Source organism: Eptesicus fuscus, chromosome 2 (genome assembly GCF_027574615.1).
Source record: "Eptesicus fuscus isolate TK198812 chromosome 2, DD_ASM_mEF_20220401, whole genome shotgun sequence".
NCBI lineage: Eukaryota > Metazoa > Chordata > Mammalia > Chiroptera > Vespertilionidae > Eptesicus > Eptesicus fuscus.
Window position 1 is genome coordinate 74,868,286 of NC_072474.1, and position 22,897 is coordinate 74,891,182.

Genomic DNA, 22,897 nt, shown 5'->3' on the forward strand with positions numbered 1-22,897 from the left:
TTAAATGAGATATGTGAGTATGTCTGGGACACAGGTGCCCAATGTTAGTTTTATTTTCCTTGGGGTTTAAGTGCAAAGGGAACAAAAAAGAAGCAACAGAGAAGAGCAGAAAGCTTGTGATTAGGTGAAACATGCTCCATTTTCCTGTGATAACCACACACAATAGTGTTGATCACCATTGTATTTCCAATGCTCAGCACAGAGTCCCTCACAGAAAAGGTAGTTGGCATTAATATTAGTTTAATGAATTTTCTGAGGGCTCTGTGCCTGCTTTGTGTATAGTGGGGTAGATGAAAAGCTTTGCTGAATGAATCTTCAGCAGGCCCCAATCATGGCTGCTTAAACTAGATGCAGAAAATGGAGACAATGGCTAAGGAAGCAGACAAGCTCCAATCCCTGTGGCTGTCAGGAGAAAATAAATAGACTGAGAAGGGAGCCAGGTGAAACTAAATAGTGTCCCTGAAAGTGTATGCCAGGTGGCAGCTCTAGCTTCTTAAACTATATACTGAACTCCTAGCATTTTAAATCCTATGTTCATTTTATTCCTTAGTCAAAATAAATATTCTTACACTAGAGTCCTATCGCCAGAACTATGGAAGAAACCTACTTTTGGAATAAAAAAATGCATTTACTCTTGAGAAGCTTCTGAATCCATCCTTGTGTGTATGCTCAGATGGCGTGACTTGCTACCTCCTGTTGCTTCTCCAGGAATGGATCACACATGACTAATTAACCCATAGGAACACCAAGCATTTCTTATGGCTTTTACACTCTAAATCTCATGATGATTAATGTTGTTGTCTTTTCTTCTGAGATAACCATGAAGCTCAGGGCAGGATGATGACATGGGTACAAACATTCTTTCCAGTCTCAGCCTTTCCAGCAACAACTGCATGGGAAAATTATAATGCTTTACACACATCTGATAAAAAAAATATGATGGGTTTTTATCTCTTTTCTTGTAGATCAAAGGAAGACCTACAATTACTATACTACATTGTCATTTACAACGGACAAACTATATAATGATTTTGAAAGAGAGGCTTCTAAAAATTTCACAGAAATGAGCCAGAGAATTGAATCAATGGTAAGCATTTTTTCCCCTCCATTTTCAGGGCCATCACTTTTTTTTTTTTTACCATGATTTTTAATACTTTAGCTTCTAAAACATCTATTTCACTGATCTTGCATATCTTTGCAAAATAAGAGCCCCCTCCCTGAGGGATATAAAACAAAATAACAATTCATGACTTCAGAGAGTATGGTGTGCAGAGCTGAACTAAATGACCTTAGCCATTCCTTTATGTTTCTCCTACTCACCCTTCCTTAGCTAGGACTACATGCTTAATCAGCAAAATCCAGAAATTCTGGGAATGTGAGGGTTGATGTGTCCTAGATTTCTTAAAGAAGAAACCCTGAGCAAAAGACCACCAGATTAAAACTATTGAAACACATACTTGAATAATATTTTAGTATTTAAAAATCTAATCTTGGACCAGTTTTTGGTAATAAGTGCATAAGAAATCCATGCGTACTCATTCTATCATGAAGGCATCCTGAGGGATGAATTAAATATTTTAAAAAGTAGAAAAATAAGTAGTATTGGCCAAAAGACCAAGGGCCTGGGTGGTGACTTCTGATCGTCAGATTACTTAGAGAATAATTTAGATGTTTCCTGATATTTTGTAAGGTAATTAGTGGTATGATGTGATAGAAAGCCCCCTAAGCTAGGAGTTGGGACATCTATTTTCAGTACCATGTATTAGCTAGTAATGTGTTCTTTGGAGCATCACTTATCATTCTGGACAATTTTTTTTATGTGGATATTAGGGCATTAAGACTAGATCATTTCCAAATCATCTTTCAGTTCCAATACCCTGAGTAAAAACAGAATGGCAGTGAGTTGCCTGGAAACTGCTGGTAGACTAGAAGCCTGAGGATTCGTACACCTTGCTGAGGAGGAGGTCAAATCTTGGTTGTATTTGTATTTGTAATTACCAAGTCAGGGACATATCTGAATAAGCTCCTCTTTAAAGCAATATATATATATATATATATATATGAACACACACACACACACACACACACACTAATAAAAGGGTAATATGCTAATTAGACCATGTCAACTGGCCATCTTCCGGATGTCTGTCTTCCTTCCGGACAAAGCCATGGTGATGGGGGCCAAGGCTGAGGCAGTTAGGGGCGAGATCAGGCCAGCAGGGGAGGGCAGTTGGGGGCGAGATCAGGCCAGCAGGGGAGGGCAGTTGGGGGCGAGATCAGGCCAGCAGGGGAGGGTAGTTAGGGGCGATCAGGCAGGCAGAGGCAGTTAGGGGTGATCAGGCCGACAGGAGAGAGCAGTTAGGGGTGAGATCAGGTCAGCAGGGGAGGGCAGTTGGGGGCAAGATCAGGCTGGCAGAGGAGGGCATTTGGGGGCAAGATCAGGCTGGCAGGGGAGGACAGTTGGGGGCAAGATCAAGGCCGGCAGGGGAGGGCAGTTAGGGGCAATCAAGCAGGCAGGCAGAGGGGTTAGGGGCAATCAGGCAGGCAGAGGATCAGGCAGGCAGGCAGGTGAGCGGTTGGGAGCCAGCAGTCCTAGATTGTGAGAGGGATGTCCAATTGGAGAGGGTGCAGGCTGGGCTGAGGGAACCTTCCCCCCCACCCTGTGCATGAATTTCATGCACCGGGCCACTAGTATATATATATATATATATATACACATATATACACAAACACACACACACATATATATGTGTAAATATATATATATATGTATATGTATATGTATATGTATATGTATATGTATATGTATATGTATGTGTATATGTGTGTCATATATACTAGAGGCCTGGTGCACGACATTGTATACTGGGGGGGGCGGTGTCTCTCAGCCAGGCCTGTGCCCTCTTGCAGTCTGGGACTCCTTGGTGGACATTCCCCGAGAGGTCCTTAGCAATGTTGCAGAGGTGGGAGAGGCTCCCGCCACCACCACTGTGCTCACCAGCCTGTGGGAGCACACTGACCACCAGGAGGCAACTCCTGCATTGAGTGTCTGCCCCCTGGTTGTCAGTGTGCATCATAGCAACTGGTCATTCTGCCGTTCAGTCAATTTGCATATTAGCCTTTTATTATATAGGATAAGTTTTTCACTAGGTTTGGAAACAGTGTGACACTCATGCACTCGTATCTCTAACCCAATTCCTAGTTGGCAGAATTAATTCATTTCCCTTGTATACTTTTGTCTATACCTTAGGATGTGAATATTTACTGTTACTTTTCAAAAACAGTCTGTTTATTCTCTTTTATCTCTTTTTAAGTATAGTACAATGTATGTCACTCCAGGCCCCTCTCTATTATGGTTCCCCAGCTCCTATAAGTCGCAAGGAAGAGTTCAGTGGAAATCACTGAGTAGAATACTGAAAATGAGTCCTCAAGTTTGGCACATGATGATATGTTGGTCATTGTGGTTTGTTTTGTTTTTAATTAAAAAAAATGTAAACTTTAAATTAGTTTGCAGAGTTTCAGGGAATTGTTGCTGGCATAATTTGAATATTTTGTGGAACAGGTGAAAAATGCATTTTATAAATCTTCATTGAGGGGAGAATTCGTCATGTCTCACATTATCAGATTCAGGTATGTAGATCTAAATTACTTTTGAATACAATTTAAAGCTAAAGCTGTTGATGTAATCGGTTTGTAAATGCTGTTTAAAGTGTTATAATATGATGTAATTCAATTTCACAAGCCAGGCAGTATAAGAATATTTTAATAGACTCAATAAGAAATAATTGATGTACAGGGTTGCTGAAAGGCAATGAGATACATAACAATAATCTCTTTAAAGCTCTATTTGTTTCTTCGGATTACAAAAGCAATACAAAAAGATATAAAGTTCACCAACACAGTATTACATAAATAGAACCTGAAAGCTCCCTCTCCAATAATCCCACTTCCAGAAAGAACTCATCTTCTTAGCCATCTATTTTGCACATATTTTCAATGACTGAATGTACATCTATTTCATTTTTTAGTTGGCTATATAGTATTTCACTACAGTATGTGTCAGGGTCGACTTAGCTAATGCCCTTTTGATGGACACTTGGGTTGTTACATATTTTTGGATTAAAAAAAAAGGTTATGATAAGCGTATGCATACTTATCTCCTTGTACACACAAGAGGGTATTTGAGATTAAATTTCTAAAAGTAGAAATACTGCATCAGAGAGAGTAGATAATAAAACTTATAATAAAAAAAAACTGGCCTCAAAAAATAAGATTCTAATTTATATTTCTGTTTACAGTTTATGTAAGAGTTAATGACATATAGAAGTAAGAGTAAGATTCTGTGGGAATTGATCATATGTGAAAAGGATGGGGTGGAGCAGCTGACAGAATGAGAGAGTAGTCAAGGCTAAATCCAAGTCAGTAACTCATTCAGATAACAAAGGTTAATTAATACTCTACCTTTAAAACATAATTACATAAAGTCAACATAGTTTGGTCAAGCTTTCTAAGATTCTTAGGATTTGGGAGTTATTTAGGAGAGCCTGAAGGCTGCTTAGGAAAAATTTTTGGTTTTAAGTCACTGGGAATTAAGCCTGAAAGCTAGAGCCAGAGTCAATTTCATATTCAGTAAACATTATATTTGACTAGAGGCCTAGTGCATGAAATTTGTGCACTGAGGGAGGGTGTCCCTCAGCCCAGCCTGCACCTCTCACAATCTGGGACTGCTGGCTCCCAGTCACTTGCCTGCCTGCCAGCCTGATCACCCCATAACCACTCCCCTGCCAGCCTGATCGATGTCTAACTGCTCCCCTGCCAGCCCGGTCATCCCCAGCTGCCCTCCCCTGCAGGCCCAGTCCCCCCCAACTGCCCTCCCCTGCTGGCCTGGTCCCTTCCAACTGTCCTCCCCTGCTGGCCTGGTAACCCCTGACTGCCCTCCCCTGCAGGCCTGGTCACCCCCGAACTGCCCTCCCCTGCTGGCCATCTTGTGGTGGCCATCTTTGACCACATGGGGGTGGCCATCTTTATCAAAAGAATGATAAAGAAAAATATCTCTATATAAAAAGAGGTAATATGTAAATTGTCTGGGATGCCATAACATCACAACCACTCAGGAGGAGGCTGTGCACACAGGTGGGCAGGAGGGGACTGCATGTGTGGCGAGGCAAGCAATGGATGGCACAGGCCCAGAGAGAGGAGGGCCTGCCAGCCGTGGTGTGCCAGAAGTCCTGCCTCTGTGCATGAGCTGTAGAGGAAACACCTTTTCTGATCACTCATTGGCTAAGCTCCTGGTATGCCACTCGCAGTGTTCTTGGTAACTTGGGTAATAAGAATTCAAGAAGGTGATCTAGGGTTTTTCCACCTCACTCCTGGAGGAAAAAACAAAGGTCCGCTGCTGGAGGGGCTAAGAAATGTCATATCCTGCCCTAGCTAGTTTGGCTCAGTGGATAGAGCCTCAGCCTGCAGACTGCAGGCTATGGGTTCGATTCTGGTCAAGGGCATGTTCCTAGGTTGCAGGTTCCTCCCTGGCAGAAAGAAGAAAGAAAGAAAGGAAGGAAGGAAGGAAGGAAGGAAGGAAGGAAGGAAGGAAGGAAGGAAGGAAGGAAGGAAGGAAGGAAGGAAGAAAGAAAGAAAGAAAGAAAAGAAAGAAAGAAAGAAAGAAAGAAAGAAAGAAAGAAAGAAAGAAAGAAAGAAAGAAAGAAAGAAAGAAAGAAAGAAAGGTCATATCCTATTAAAGAGACATCTTGAAAATGCCTCAAGAAAGTTTTCATTTTTTCGTGGTGAAGGGACTGGAGTCCGTGTTGATGAAAACACCTTGGCAGCCGGTAGTGGCAGCAGCAGTGGGGTGATGAGGGCGGCATCTTCCCCTGATCAGCCCGGTCACCTCCTGCAGAGGGAGGCCAGACTGAGGCTTAGGCCTGTTTCCCATGGGGAGCAGGCCTAAGCCATTAGTAGGACATCCCCTGAGGGCTCCTGGACTGTGAGAGAGGGCAGGCTGGGCTGAGGGACACCCCCCCGCCCATGAATTTTCATGCACCGGGCCTCTAGTTCTATATAATAAAAATGTAGAATTCAAGTTGTCCCCTCAATTGGGAATTGTCCAGGAGTTCAACCAGGGGCCAGTGGCAGGCGGCCAGGGAAAGGGACTGAGTAACTGGCCAGTAGCCAGCAGCCGGCAGCGACTAGGGACCCAACCAGGGTACAAATTTCGTGCACTGGGTCTCTAGTATGAGATATTACTGTAAATTTTATTCTAAACTATATTTTTTAAAACCACATTTTCTTTTCTTTTTGGTCCACAGTAAAGAGGAAAATGGAGTGTTGGCTCACATGCTGCTGATTTTTATATTTCGCTCTACTGAGGATCCTGAAACCATAAATAAAATTATTCAACGTGTTCTACATGAAAAACTGTATGATGCTGTAGGGCCCCCTAAATTAGATCCTGAATCAGTTGAAATAAAAAGTAAGTTTATTTTTCTTACTTAGTTTAATTCTCTTACATAAAATATCTCCATGTTAAATTTGGTCTTGGGCAATGATTTTTAAAAATTATTTTGGATGTCCTTTATAGAGTCTTGCCACTAGTAGAACATTTCTTTGGGACCAAACTGGTTCTAATAAAGTATTTTAATTTTTTATGCTACCCAAAACTTATGGCTTGCATGCAAGTTTGTCATTAAGTAATTGTGAAATTCATTTAAATATTTGTATATTTAACCTAATATATCTAAAATAGTATTATTTCAATAGTCAATGTACAAATTATTTATGAGTATAAAGTACTAAGGCTTTGAAATCTAGTGTATATTTTATATACATAGTACATTTCAATTTAGACAAGCCACATTTCAAGAGCTCACTAGGCACAGGTGGCTAGTGGTACAATATGGGAATTGGCAGTATAAGAAATGAGACCATAGGGGACAAGTACAAAGTGCTAATATAAAAGCTGGTATAGATGTCACTAGAGGCTTAACCTGATGGTCAGCTACCTTACTCACTTACAAAGGAGGCTTCACTAGTTAAGGCTACTGCATAATTTGTGGGGCCCAGTGGAAAAGAGAAAGTTGCACTCTTCAAAAAGCAATTTAAAAAGGGCTGTTAAGGGTAATAAAATATAAGTCATTCTTTTTCTTTCATGGTGTCTCTTGCTTTGTCATGGTCTTTTTATTTCTTAATGCTATTCAAAATAAAAAAATTAAAATGACTAGCATGAGTTTTACTGTTCACCTTCATTCTGTGAAATGTCAATTTTAAATGCAAATATAAGAGCATTTAATTTCTACATGGAATCACAAAAATTATACAACTATATTTCATAGCTCATACATACATATATTTCAGTTTTTACCAGGTCAATGAAAGCATTACACAAGGCTAGCATGAGCTTTTTTATTTCCCTTGTTGACACATGCACATTTTAAGAACTTCCTCTACCTTTAGCTTAAGCAAGGATGAATCAAAAGGTTCTTCTATGCCATTATTTCAAGCAGAAACTGTTGGCTGATACCAAGAATAATGAGAGCAATAAAGAATATGTTTGAGTACATTGGTTGCTCATGTCTACTAGAGTGTCATTGCCTCCCTTTTAAGCACCCTCTGGTTCAAACAGAAAACCTGGCCTCTGGGGACTATCACTGACCTCTGCCTAACGGTGAGAAGTCAATGAGCTAAGGAGCCATTGGTTAGAGTCAAATGACGACGTGAAGGCAAATTGTCTTGCTAAAACTTTGGCCGAAGGAATACTTATAAAGAGATAACATTGGTTTTAAATGGGAGTGAGAACTAATTTATGGAGATGCCACATGGTTGTTGTACAAATGGAACTATGCCTATGACTTTAGTAAAGTAATCTGAAATAGTGGTCAATAAAAATAATATCATTGCATTTGGTCAATCAAAACTGTGGTTCAGACCATTATTTCTCTCAAAGAGACTATGGTCCATATGCATCTTATTTCCTGGTATAAAACTCAGGTTCCTGGCCTTCAACACAAAATCACTGAGTCAGAATTACTGGAAAGAGAAACAGGTATTTATATTATGAAGGTGCTCCCTATGTTACTCTTATCCTTACTAAAGTTTAAGAAACACTGTTCTGATCTCTCTTTTCCCCAAGACAGTGAACATACTATCTATACTAATAAAAGGGTAATATGCTAATTATACGTATAGACCAGACATCTTCTGGATGTCCTTCTGGACATTCTTCCAGACAAAGCCATGGTGGCAGGGCTGAGGCAGAGGTGGTTAGGGGCAATTAGGCTGGCAGGGGAGAGCAGTTAGGGGTGATCAGGCAGGCAGGCAGAGTGGTTAGGGGCAATCTGGCAAGCAGACAGCGGGGTTAGGGCGATCAGGCAGGCAAGCAGAGTGGTTAAGGGTGATCAGGCAGGCAGGCAGGTGAGCGGTTAGGAGACAGCCGTCCAGGATTGCGAAAGGGATGTCCGACTGCCAGTTTAGGCCCAATTCCTGCAAACCAGCAGTTGGACATCCCCTGAAGACTCCCGGATTGGAGAGGGTGTAGGCCAGGCTGAGGGGAACCCCCCTGCCCTTGTATGCATTTCATGCACTGGGCCTCTAGTGTCTATGATAAAATAACTATGTTGCTTTCTTTACAACCTAGAGATATATTATCTTAAAATGGAATTAATACCAGCCTTTAGTATTTGAAGTATTCAGAGGCATTATGTAATTCTGATGAGCTGACCCTGTTCACCATTTCTGTGTATTTCAGAAATCAACAAGACAGAAACGGACAACTTTCTAAACAATTGTAAGTTTAATATATTTATTAAAATTGCATGATTTGAATGTAAAATGTTAACACTAGATTATTTAGGCTTACTTTGTGTGGTGTTAAGGGTCAGAATAAAGTTTGAGTGTTCCGAGTATAGCTCATGGTGCTTTAGCTTATCTCTGAGGCACATTTTATTACTAAAGAATAACAAAATTGGGGGAATTTTGGAGTATATGTATGGGTGTTCATGGCATATGTGTATTGGAAGTGAATCATGCAGTTGTTAAATAAGAGGCAAAAATACTTCTTAATGTTCTGATTGAAGATAACTATAATATACTTTCACAAAAGTTTTCTAAAAATTATAGAAAAGTAATCTGAATGTTGGTATTTTTAAGCTAGAGGAAGAAACTTGTTATTCTATACAAAATAAAATCTTCTTTATTTAAAAAATATTTTTTATTGATTTCAGAGAGGAAGGGAGAGGGAAAGAGAGATAGAAACATCAATAATGAGAGAGAATCATTGATTACTGTCTCCGAAAAGCCCCTACCAGGGATCAAGCCTGCAACCTGGGCATGTGCCCCTTGACCAGAATCAAACCCAGGACCCTTCAGTCTGCAGGAAAATGCTCTATCCACTGAGCAAAACTGGCTAGGGCAAATAAAATCTTCTTGATTAATCCCATATTGTGGAAATCACAGGCAATCATAGGGCTGGAGTGTATATTGATGACATTACTGAAGGCCTTGATAACATTTTTTTTACCTTTATTTTAAAAATACTGACTCTAGACCTAGAATTTCCTTCCCTTATAGCAGAGTATTGCACCAGGATTTAGAGAGTACATTAGATAGTTACAGAATTAGTACAGAATATATTTATCTTAAAAGATGGAAGGAAATATGCTACTCACCAGCTCAGAATGTTGGTTGATACATAAATTTAACTAGGCATGAGACCAAAGGATAATCTCATTACCTAAATAAAATATATTCTTGTCACCAATATTTATTTGGAACCTACTATGTGCTAGTGCTGTGGTAGGCAATAGGGATATAAAGGATGAAATAATATCCCTGCCTAAAGAAGCTCAAACTCTAATGGGACTATATGTACAGGGACTAGTGCATGAACACATAATTATGAACAATAGCTCTCAAACAAGGGCAATTTTGACCCTCAAAGAATCATGCTTCATGGTGGCATTTTTGGTTATCATGATTTTGTGTGTGTGTGTGTGTGTGTGTGTATATGTATGTGTGTGCTACTGGTATCTAGTATGTATAGGTCAGGGGTCCTTTTAAACATCCTATTATATAAAGGACAGCCTCCCACAACTAAGAACTATTCATCCCAAATGTCAATACTTCCAAGATTGAGAAACCCTGTAATAAACATCCTATTAATAAAAGCCTATGTGGTCGTGACACCCTCACGCCATGATGCCCTCACGCCATAACGAGCAATCACCAGGAGGCTGCATGCACAGCAGGCACGGGTGGGTAGGCAGGGCTGTGTGTGCGTGTGGGTGGGAGGGGGCTTGATGCTGTGGGAGCGGGCCTAAACTGGTGGTTGGACATCCCTCTCGCAATCCGTGACCACTGGCTCCTAACCGCTCATCTGCCTGCCTGCCTGATCGCCACTAACCACTCTGCCTTCCAGCCTGATCACCTCCAACTGCCCCCCCTTCCGGCCTGATCACCCCTAACTGCCCCTCCCACCAGCCTGAAGCCCCCAGCTGCCCCCCACTGCTGGCCTGATCACCCCCACTGCCCCTATCCCCAAGGCCTGATTGCCCCCAATTCCCCCCCTGCTGGCTTGCTTGCCCCCAACTGCCCCCCCGCCCGCTGGCCTGATTGCCCCCAACTGCCCCCCCTGCCAGCCTGATCGCCCCCAACTGACACCCCCCCCCCGCCAGCCTGATAACCCCCTAACCTGCCTCTGCCGCCGCCCTGCCACCATGGCTTTGTCTGGAAGGACCTCTGAAAGGTCTCCTGGAAGGTCTCCCAGTCTAATTAGCATATTACCCTTTGATTAGTATAGATATATATGAGAGACAGGGGAGAGTTATATACACACACAATATATAGAGCAGTGATGGGCAACCTTTTGAGCTTCGTGTGTCAAACTTCGCCAAAAAACTGAGCATAACTCGGGTAGTGTGTCACTTTGAGGAAAAAACATTATTTCGCAAATGTTTCATCCTCAGGAGCAGCAAATGTTTCATCCTCGGCATGCGGCCGCCTCAGCGGCCGCGTGTCATCAGAAATGGCTACGCGTGTCAGTGCTGACATGCGTGTCATAGGTTCGCCATCACTGATATAGAGTATCTTTTTTTTTTTTAAGTGGAGGTATTAAAGAAAGTCGTAACTAATCCAGTCTGAGGATGGGGAATTGTTAGAGACAGCATCCTAGAGGAAGTAATGACTAGTTTAAATCTTACAACATGAATAGGAGTTAAATAATGAAACACAACAGTTTAAGGAAAGGTAAAAACAAGAGAAAATGTTTGATACTACTGGAGCTCAAAGTATGAAAAACTTGGAACACAATAACACAATTTGAAACTTAAAAACAGTTGCTAACTAATGCATCATCTCTCTTGGGCAGGTTGTGGGACTCGGAAGAATAAAAGTACAAAACAGAGTCTCAGGATTGTTGGTGGGACACAGGTAGAAGAGGGTGAATGGCCATGGCAAGCTAGCCTGCGACTGGATGGGATCCATCGCTGTGGAGCAACTTTAATTAATGGTTCATGGCTTGTGAGTGCCGCTCACTGCTTTAGAATGTAAGTCTTGAACCTCATGAGTGATTGGGGGTAGGTAAGCAGAGTGCATTGGGACTTGGCAAGAAGAAAATACCTAAGAAGTTTAAGAGAGATGAGTTTAGTATATTTTAAATAACACACATCACAAAGAGAGTGGGAAACTCTTAAACCTTAGTAAAAGGTTTTATAGCCTGGAAATGGAAATGGCATCAAAGTACATCTAGGTAAATTATCCATAGAAAAATACACAATAATTTGTCAGAGGAAGCAGGAATTTTAAGACATCTTTGGACTTTGAGCTTGATATCAATGAGAAGAGCCATATCTCTCTGCTGCATATCTAAGAGATATGGAGGCTAGGTGGGTTGTAGGTTTGACCCCAGTGGGGAAATTTCCCATGATAAGAATTAAATATGAAGAAATCTAGTAGTAACAAATTATATAACTGAATAGGTTGGCTAGTTATATTCCAAGGAATAAAAACTTTTTAACCTGGTGTAAAATACCTAAAGTATATAGGATTGTAATGCTTTGTTAAATTACTGTGGAGTCTTTTTGGTTTTCAGAGAAATATGTATGTTTGTGGGGGTAGGTGACATGGTGCATATAGAATGCATTTAGTTCTTTCATCCTGTACAGGATATGCTTTCCATATATTCCTCGGAGTCACTGATGCCAGAAATGTCAAAAGGCCCTAAGGTCTGGAGTGGTAACTCAGCATGCAAATTAGCAAGATACATGCCATTGTGGTGTTTCTACCTGATCTGACCTATGAGCCAGATTCTCAGATTGTTTGTATACATAGAAACTATAATTTAAAAAACACCTCATATGGACAGATTAAATTGTTTCATGGAAACCATTATATTGGTAGCATGGTAAAGTAGAATTTATTCTTCCTATCTGCCTTCCCAGGTATAAGGACCCAACCAGATGGACTGCCTCCTTTGGAGTAACACTATTTCCTTCTAAAATGAAACAAGGCATCCGGAGGGTAATCGTGCATGAAAAATACAAATATCCATCACACGACTATGACATTTCAGTTGCAGAGCTTTCCAGCCCTGTTCCCTACACGAATTCGGTACATAGAGTTTGTCTCCCTGATGCATCCTATGAGTTCCACCCAGGTGATGAGATGTTTGTGACCGGATTTGGAGCACTACAAAATGATGGTGAGAATCTGAAGAGAAACTCAAATCATAGTAATCTAATTTGCTTGTAGTATTCTAAGGCATTTAAAGAATGAATTGTCTTTATGTCAAAATATGTTAGTGGGTTGGACCTGGGCCAGATCAGGCTCTGCTTGTAAATCTAGAAAATACATAAATTCCTTCAAACCTTAGATGACTATCAAGTGCATTGCTACTACCATAGTGATGGTGCTTGGAAAGGTATCTGAAAGAGTAAACATGTCTGAACTTTTTGCTAGGAAATAAAGGACATAAAAGATGAGGGATCATTAATATATTCAATTGTGAAGATCAAAGAATCATAAAACCACCATGCCCTCCTACTAAAATTGCCTCCTAAGCTTAACAATGGAATAGAAATTAGTCACACCACTTGAGGTTTTTTTCCTGGGCACCTAACTTTTTATTTAAAGTTCTTAGAAAAACATTATCTCCCCAAATATTACTGTATCTGAAAAATATATAACCTAAGATTCTATATTATCAACTTGTCCAGTAATTATGAAGGACTTTCTTCAGGTCTATAAAATATATGTATATCAATAAATATAAAGACTATTTTTTTGCTTTAGGTAGCAGTCAAAATCATCTACGGCAAGTGCAGGTGAACCTCATAGACACTAAAACCTGCAATAAACCTGAAGCTTACAATAATACTATAACTCCTAGAATGTTATGTGCTGGCTCCTTGGAAGGAAAAAGAGATGCATGCCAGGTAAGTGGTTTGGCCTATAACTTTTTGGCCGAAACTGTTATGCTGCATAACTTTTTGTTCACCTTATATTTTGAAAAAATTATAGATTTACAGAAAGTTGCAGAGATAGTACAGAGAGCTCATATGTACACCTCACCCAATGTCCCTAGTGGTTACATCTCACATAACTATAGTACAACATAAAAGCTAGGAAATTGACATTGGTACAGTGTGTGCTTCTAGTTCTATGGCATTTCATCACATGTGTAGATTTGTGTAACCACCACTACAGGTGAGAACTATTTCAACACCACAAAGATCTCCTATAACACCCACTTTCTTCCCTCATCACTTTCTCATCACTAATATCTGTCAATCACCAATCTGTTTTCCATATCAATAATTTTTAGAGTAAGTTTGAGAATGCTATATAAATAGAATTACAAAGTAACTTTTTAAAAATTCCTTTTAGTGTTTTTGACTAGATTATCTCTTTATGGACAATACACTTTGTGGTTCCTCTAAATTATACACACATAACTTATCACAGTCTACTGGTGCTCAGATTTTACTAGTTTGAGCAGAGTATACAATAGAAAACTTACCTCCTTTCAAATCTCTTTAGTCTTCTCTGTTTATAATATTAAATATTTAATTAATATTAAATATTTCCTCTATATGTATAGGGAACCACATCATACAATATTATTGCTTCAAGTGCCAAACATAGAAAACTCAAGAAAAGAAAAGTGTATTTACCCATAGTTTCATTCTTTCTTCCTTCCTGGTTTTCCAAGATTCTTTTTATCATTTGTTTTCTGCTTCAGAAACTTCCTTTGACCATTCTTTTAGTGTAGTTCTGCTGGTGACAAATTCCCTTAGATGTTCTTTGTCTGGCAAAATACTTATTTCCTATTAATTTCTGAAGCATAATTTTGCCAGATATAGAATTTGGGATTGATAGTTTTCCCCCCAGCACTTAAATCATGGCCTCCTTGATTCCTAATGGGGAATCTGCTATTATTAGAATTATTTTTTCCTTATAGATGAGGTTGTCATTTCTCTATTGCTATGTTAAAATTTTCTCTTTGTCTTTAGTTTTCAGAAATTTAATTATGTGCCTTTGAATGGATTTCTTTGGGTTAGCTTATTTGGGGTTTGCTCAGCCTTTTAATCTGCAGGTTTCTGACCTTTGACAAATTTGGAAAACTTTCAGCCATTATTTCTTTGAATACTTTTTAGCCCCACCCGATTCTTTTTTCTTTCCATCAGGGACTCTAATGGCAGAAACATTAGTTCTTTTGTTACAGTATCAGAGGTCTCTGAGCTTCTGTTGTTCATTTTTTCTTTTTCACTCTCTCTATTGTCCAGGTTAGGTAATTTCTATCATTCCATCTTCAAATTCACTGATTTTTTTATTTTGTCATCTGTATTGAGTTTTTAAATTTTTTATTTTGATCATTGTATTTTTCAATTCTAAAATTTCCATTTGATTGTTTTTTATATCTGCTTCTTTGCGGAAACACTTTTTTTTATTTGTTTCAAGCATGGTCATAATTTCCCATGAAGACATTTTTGCAATGTCTGCTTTAAAATCTTTGTCAGATAATTCCAAATCTCTGTCATCTCAATGTCAGTATTTGTTAGTTGACTTCTCTCATTCGAAATTTTTTTGGTTCTTGGTATGATAATACTTTTTAAATGTATCCTTGACATTTTGAGTATTGTTATGAGACTCTGGATCTTATTTAAATCTTCTACTTTAACAGGACTCCTCTGACATGACACTGGAGCGGGGAGGGAGGTGCTGCCTCATTCTCCACTCATCCTCCCTTGACACCGGACAGTGTTCCAACTGACTGAGCCATATTAGCCAGGACTCAGAATTTTTTAATATTTGTTTTATTTCTGGTGTCCATGGTTTTATGTTTATTTCTTAGATTTATTTACTTTGTATAAAAGGAATAAGTATATTTCTATCTTGGTCCATAGCATAGACATCTTTTAGAACTCTGATTTTGCTTTTCAGTACATAGGCTATCACTGTCGACTTTGAACCTTTGCCAGATATGACAACCATGAACTATATGTTTTCATGCACATTGCTTGATAAAATTTTGGAGGGGATCAATAAGTAACTCCTTGAGTATGTCCTTATATACCCCTATAATTTTTATTTTGGGATTTGATAGATCTTACGTTTAATGTGCTCTCTAAGCTTTATTTTGGTCTTTGAAATTCCATGCTATTCTGTATGCTTTCCAGTCTGGATTCACAGAGTAGATATAATTATTTTTTAAGATTTTCAACTTTCCATTTTTTTCTCTCTCTCTCATACATACTGCACCTGTTTCTCCCCCCTCCTCCCCACTTCATTGGTTTCTCCCCCCTCCTCCCCACTTCTCTTCCCATAATGTATACAGTTGATTTCACCATAGTCCTTTCCCAACATTTACCTCTGGGTCAGTCACTTCAGTATTGCTCAGTTGTCACATTAAACTCTTTCACCCAATTGACCCTTTTTTCACACTTCTGGCAAATACTCAAGATTAAACTCATTTCATTGTGTTTCTTTTTTCTGCTCTGAGGCTCTGTTTGTTCATAATGGAATGCAGACTGGTTCCAATACAACATTCTACAAAAAATTCAAAATTGATTCTGTAGATAAATCTACTCAAATAAAACCAACTTAGTAAGATTCACTGGAAATTACACTTGATCCTCATTATTTTCAGATTCTTTACATGTGAATTCATCTACTCGCTAAAATTTGTTTGAAAATCCAAGGTCAATACTCAAGGCAAATTCACGATCATTCATGAACATGCACAAATTGGAAAAAATTTGTAGTCATCCAGTGAGCATGCTCCCACTTCAGATTGAAAAAGGGGATGCTGCCTTCTTGTTTAGCTTTAACAGCATAAATTTATGTTCTTTTTGTGGCCTATTTAATGCCACATTTTCCACATTTATTTTTGTGCTTTTTGTTGGCGATTTTGCTATTTTAAATAGTTCCCAATGTATATTTCTGAAGTAAAGTGCAAGAAGGCTGTGAGGTGCCTTATGAAGAAAATAAGTATGTTAGATCAACCTCTTTCAGGCATGAGATATAGTGCTGTTGGCTGTGGGTTCAATGTTACTGAATCAATAATATATGTTAAATAAGGTAACTTTAAACAGGAACACACAAAAAATGTGGTTATGTATTGATTAATTGACAAAAATCTGAACAAAGGCTCATGGAAGCCTAACCCTGTCTTTCCCCTAGGAGCAATGATGATTCATAATTCACTAATTCAGTTTATGCAGCAACTTCATAGAACATAACTACCCTGAATAATGAGACTTAGCTGATTTGGCTGTATTTTATTTGACTTTTTGATAGACATACAAACCAGATCTACAGTCATTTTATAGATATTATTGTACATCTTCTCTCATCGTAATCCCCTTCATCCTATTTGCCTTCAACTTCACTAAAACTATTGAAAACACCTTGTGCTTTCACATTTGTGATCATCACTTATGATTTTCATTCAAATACCGCAACCTCTATTAATAGTAACTTTCTTATTAAAAGTATCAGAGGAACAGCTGTATGCTTCTTTAGTGTTTTATTTTAAAATTTTTATTACAGAAATTTCAAATATATGCAAAAGTACCTCACCTTCAACCCCCCGCTGCAGCACTTGGTTCTGCTTTCTTCCTTTGGTTCATCTTTCTCATCCCCTCTCTAAGCCTGGCTATCCCTTAAGACTCAGGTCTCAGATGAAAGTTTTCTCTGTTATCCAGGTATTCATTCAAAGAAGCTATCTTTTTTTTTTTTTTTTTAGAAGTCAGTATCACTTTAATGACTTCCAAATCTACATGTCCAGAATTAACCTCTTGCCCACATTCAGTCTCACATTTCCACCTACTCCCAAACCATTTTCATTTGTATGTTTTAAGTTGTTAATATAACACTAACATTTGTATTTGTGCCATCACAAACTCAACAGGCATCATGAAATGTTAACTAGATTTTCCATTTTCAAGTTTCTCATTCATATTATTGGGTTTCATTATTCTTGAGGTCTTTTACTCTTCTATCTCCCTCACATGGAGTCAATCAAGTCCTAGAATAGTTTTCCTCTTTATCATATCTTCCATATATACCTGTTTTGCCAACATTCCTTTTGTTAATACTCTAATTTATTCCTTCATTACTTCATTTCTTGATCACTAAAGTTGCTTCCTGGTTTGGCTTCTTACTTTTAATTTTAAAGGTTTTTGTTATGTGTATTTCTGAATAAACTCTCTGTTCCATTTCCCACTAAATCACTCACTAAAAATAATAGCATTTATGAAAAAAAATAGGGTTAGAGACAGATCAACAGACCCCACAAAAGCTATGCAACTTTTAAAAATTATTTTTTTATTGATTTTGAGAAGAAGGGAGAGGGAGAGGGAGAGAGAGAGAGAGAGACATCAATGATGAGAGTGAATCATTGATTGGCTGCCTCTTGCACGCCCTTAACACGGCATGTGCCCTGACTAGGAATTGAACTGTGCGACCTCTTGATTTATAGGTTGATGCTCAACCATTGAGCAACATTGGCCCAGCAGGCTATGCAACTTTGTAACCTGAGAATTAACAACAATAAATAATTGTACCTTGAAAAATAACTTGGACAGTGTAGGCAGAAAGAATGCTCAGGGTGGCTGGTGGCTGACTTAGGGGATATTAAAAATGCACAGAAACAATGAGTGGAAATACCTGGTTTGCTGGGGCTGAGACAATGCACATGGGAGTGTAGCCCAAAGCAGAGGAGGAAGCCCAACCTGCCAGGATCTAAGAACTAAGCAAGCTGGTGTGTGCCCGTGTGTGTGTGTGTGTGTGTGTGTGTGTGTGTGTGTGTGTGTGTGTAGGTTGGGAGGTGTAGTCCTAGGCAGAGGACATTTTTAAGCATTTTGTTAAAATAGAGCCCCAAAGGCTTCTGCCTCTGAATAGCTGAGTTGATAGCATTTTCCTTTTCACCTCTTTTCACCTGAAGATTATAATTCTCCTCCCATGATTCTGGCTTCCCTGCATGAGACAAAGCACATATAAACCATCACTTCCACCACTAATGTTAGCAGAACAGGTATATCTTTCTCTATTTGATACTTGCTGGATATCACCTTATTTTCCATCTTGTAATGCTGTTGGATACATTGTTATATATTTTCTTTGATTAATTCATTCGCAGACTTCTTCATTTCTGTCTCTTAAACAGATTTAAACTTTGTTGTCTCCGGCATCTACTATTTCTTCATGCTAACCAGCTCTGCCTTCATATAGGCTTTGGTGTCAATGATCAAAATGATTTATTTTCAAATAGCATCATGTGGTACATCATATTTCTATAAATAGATTGTAGGCCCCTTGAGGGCAAGGCCCATGTGTTTCCACTATTTCTATATCTCTACCTACCACATATTAGGGCATCAGTAAATACTTATTGGTAATTGACTTAAAAATTACAAACATGTTGCCTGGCTGGCATGGCTCAGTGGTTGAGCTTTGACCTATGAACCAGAAACTCACGGTTTGATTCCCGCTTAGGGCACAAGCCCGGGTTGCAGGCTCCATCCCATTGTGGGGCATGCAGGAAGTAGCTGAGCAATGATTCTCTCTCATAATTGATGTTTCTATCTCTCTCTCCCTCTCCCTTCCTTTCTCTGAAATCAATAAAAATATATTTAAAAATTACAGGTAGGGGAGGGTGGAGGTAAGGGGGAGAGATCAACCAAAGGACTTGTGTGCATGCATATATGCCTAACCAATGGACACAGACACCAGAGGGTGAGGGCATGAGTGGGGGGGGGGGGGGAAGTTGGGAGGGGCAATGGGGAGATAAGGACACATATGTAATACCTTAATCAATAAAGAAAAAATTTAAAAAAGAAAAAAATTACAAACACATTATTTAAAATTCAGCTATTATAAGTATCCTATCTAATAAAAGAGCAATATGCAAATTTATCATCACTCCAACACACAAGATGGCTGCCTCCATGTTGACACAAGATGGCCGCCACAAGATGGCCAGCAGGGGAGGGCAGTTGGGAGGGACCAGGCCTGTAAGGGAGGGCAGTTGAGGGTGATCAAGCCTGCAGGGGAGGGCAGTTAGGGGTGACCAGGCTGGCAGGGGAGGGAAGTTAGGGGCAAACAGGCTGGCAGGGAAGTAGTTAGGCATCAATCAGGCTGGCAGGGGAGTGGTTAGGGGGTGATCAGGCTGGCAGGCAGAATCGGTTAGGGGCAATCAGAAAGGCAGGCAGGCGAGCAGTTGGGAGCCTGCAGTCCTGGATTGTGAGAGAGATATGTCCAACTGCCCAGTAGGATCGGACCTAAATGGGCAGTTGGACATCCCTCGAGGGGTCCCAGATAGGAGAGGGTGCAGGCTGGGCTGAGGGACACACACCCCTGTGCACAAATTTCGTGCACCAGGCCTCTAGTTAGTTAATAGTTTTACATGGACAAAGGAAAATTCACAAGGAAGTTAGTATAATGTAGAGGGAAAACATGGGCTTCTGAGTTAGATCACTCTAGATTCACATTCATGTCTGCCACACTAGCATGTGACAACAGGCAAATTACTTAACTTCTATGGGTTTCAGTTACCTTATTGCTAAAACAGACAAAATGAAACCCAACCCCATGTTTTGTTGCCAGAATTATAGGAGTTAATGAAATAATATATTAAGTGTCTTATAGAATGCTGAACACTTAATGAGTGATCAATAATTAGAGAACCCAGGAGTCTGAGGAATGATCAGCCAGTACCTTGTTTTTATGACTGGTTATAAGGAACAGCCTTCTGTAGTTCACAAGGTATAAACAGTTGGAAATTATGGTTTTGTATATGTATTTGCTAATTTCTGCTTTGTGCTAGGCTTTATGCTAAGCACATTAGACACTCTTTTATATAATCTTCAAAATAATTATCAGAGGTAGGTAGTATTAGGAGCATTTCAAATAAGTAAATTAAAGGTCTTAGCCAACTTGGAAAGGCCAGACTTGAGATTTAAGCCCAGGTATTTGACTCTAATGTCCATGCTCATTATCAGTGATAGACTAATCACCCTTCTTTTGAGAGCTATGTGACACTGATAAAGAGGCAACCAGTATGGAGAATTACTTTGTCAGATGTACCAGGTAGGTTAAGGATTCTGTTCTCCAAAGAGATTGAGCCTTTAATCCCAGTGTGAACCCTGAGGCTAAGCCAATTCTAGTGGTTAATCTCCTCCTTTATGTGAATTATGATTTAGAGGGAATCACTTGCGCATTTGAACACACGGAAGACTTTTGAAAACCTGCCCTTCCATTAAACTCAACTTAGAAGAAAAACAGCAAATTCCTCTGTAATGAGTGAATTATTAACTACTAATCTTTTCCTTCTCCTTTAGGGTGACTCTGGAGGACCACTGGTTAGTGCAGATGCTAGAGATATCTGGTACCTTGCTGGAATAGTGAGCTGGGGAGATGAATGCGGGCAACCCAATAAGCCTGGTGTTTATACTAGAGTGACTGCCGTCCGGGACTGGATTGCTTCCCAAACTGGTATCTAAAGGAGAAAAACTCAGTAGAATGGAATGCATTTTTGTTTGTAGGCCATTTTCAGAGATATGGAATTGCAGAAGAAGCTTTGAAGGTCACCTCAATCTGACTGAAAAATGAAACTGTCTGCTTGATGCATAATTTCCTTCTAGCTCTCCTCCACATGTGAGCATCCTGCTTCTTCCAGATGGATCCTGTCTCAACTTGTATTCATTTATTTTCTACAAGTTTTCTGTCCATTATGCTTTGTTGACATAAAATTTCTCATGCATATATACAATTTGAAGTGATTCCTTCTTTCATTTCCGCAGTTTCTGTTTTATCAGTAAATTTCCACTTTCAAGGTGCAGGACAAAGATTAAAAGAAAATATAAGAAAAAAAAAAACACTACATTTTTATGTACAGAAAAAAATATATTTTTTCTGAACAGAATAAGACAAATGATTATATTCATTACGAAAGGTCAAGCAGAGACAGAATACCAAACCCTTCATGATGGACAACGAAAAATGGGAACTAAGTTAAGGAAATTCAGAGAGGAACAAGATTTAGCTTTTTTCCCAGTTCTACAGGTTTTTTTTTTAACTGGAAATGTATAATATTTATTTAACATTGCACTGCTGAGGATGTTAATATCCTATATAATAAAAGGCTAATATGCAAATTGACTGAAGGGTGGAATGACCAGTTGCTATGATGTGCACTGACCACCAGGGGGCAGACGATTAATGCAGGAGCTGCCCACTGGTGGTCAGTGTGCTCCCACAGAGGGAGCTCCACTCAGCCAGAAGCCGGGCTCATGGGTGGGGAGCTCAGTGGCAGTGGCAGGAGCCTCTCCTGCCTCCACGGCAGCTATAAGGATGTCCAACTGATGCCTTAGACCTGCTCCCCACGAAGCTGTCAGTCGGACATCCCCCAAGGACTCCTAGACTGTGAGAGGGTGCAGGCCAGGCTGAGGGAATCCCCTGAGTGCATGAATTTTGTGCGCCAGGCCTCTAGTATAATAATAAAAAATAATAAATCTCCCATTTGCTTGACATTGTAATATGGTAATCCATGAAGGAGGAGAAGATGGAATCTGAGCCTAAAGTAAAAATTTATTGAAGAACAATCAGCATAGTGTATGTGGTAAGATTTTTGTGTGGGTGAATAAGAGGGAATGAAGAGAAAATCAATTCAAGCTATTGAATGAAATAAGATTATCACCAAGTGCTTGTGTATTTACATCTGAAGCTTTCCCAAACTGCAAGCCTTGGATGGGAATAAAGTCTAGATGTTAGTAATTATGGTCATGCAAATAAAGCTAGAGCTCTTCCCCACATTTTGAAATAATTGTAGGCCTTCTTCCCCACTGCTGTGCTTCCATCCCATGCTTGCACTGTGGCCTATCTGGTTCAGAGGGAGGATATGATAGGGGAGATATTCTGGAAGCTGACTCCCTGCATCCAGAATGGCACTGAATTGCTAAATGCTTGGATACAAAATGGAAGAATAAAAAGCTAATTACCAGCCACCCTCATAATTTCAGTTCTACTAAATTGTTAGAGACACAACATTCAAGTGGTCTAGGCCACTATGACGTTAGGACTGGTGTCATGATATATGCCATATTAATCCTGAGATTTCACAGAATCTTTCATTAATGCTCTACCTACACAGATTCTGTGTTGTACCATAACCACTTTGAAAACTAACATTAGTAGGAACATTTGACTTTACTTGACCCAAATAACATTGGCATATGGAACTGATAAAATTGAAACACTTGGCTAAAATAAGATATGAAAATTGACATGTTTGATAGTGTTAAATATTTTGCAGAAACTATTTTTGTTCCATTTAATAAAATATTTTGATAAAAAAATAGGGAACTGAAAGATTTTAAACAAAGATTTAAGTACACTTAAAAAATTGAATTTA

The 22,897-nt window shown here is 39.4% G+C and overlaps 1 protein-coding gene across 1 annotated transcript in view; it reads left to right on the top strand.

Moving 5' to 3' along the window:
* Positions 1-21,245, top strand: part of LOC103301742 (transmembrane protease serine 11E-like) — a 42,521-nt gene extending 21,276 nt beyond the window's left edge. Inside the window, exons 3-10 of the mRNA XM_054728678.1 lie at positions 966-1,087; positions 3,563-3,630; positions 6,303-6,466; positions 8,738-8,776; positions 11,354-11,531; positions 12,426-12,685; positions 13,276-13,418; positions 20,826-21,245. Coding sequence (XP_054584653.1) covers positions 966-1,087; positions 3,563-3,630; positions 6,303-6,466; positions 8,738-8,776; positions 11,354-11,531; positions 12,426-12,685; positions 13,276-13,418; positions 20,826-20,987 — 1,136 coding nt within the window. The 3' untranslated portion in view covers positions 20,988-21,245. The remainder of the gene's footprint in view (positions 1-965; positions 1,088-3,562; positions 3,631-6,302; positions 6,467-8,737; positions 8,777-11,353; positions 11,532-12,425; positions 12,686-13,275; positions 13,419-20,825) is intronic.
* The last annotated feature ends 1,652 nt before the right edge of the window (positions 21,246-22,897 follow it).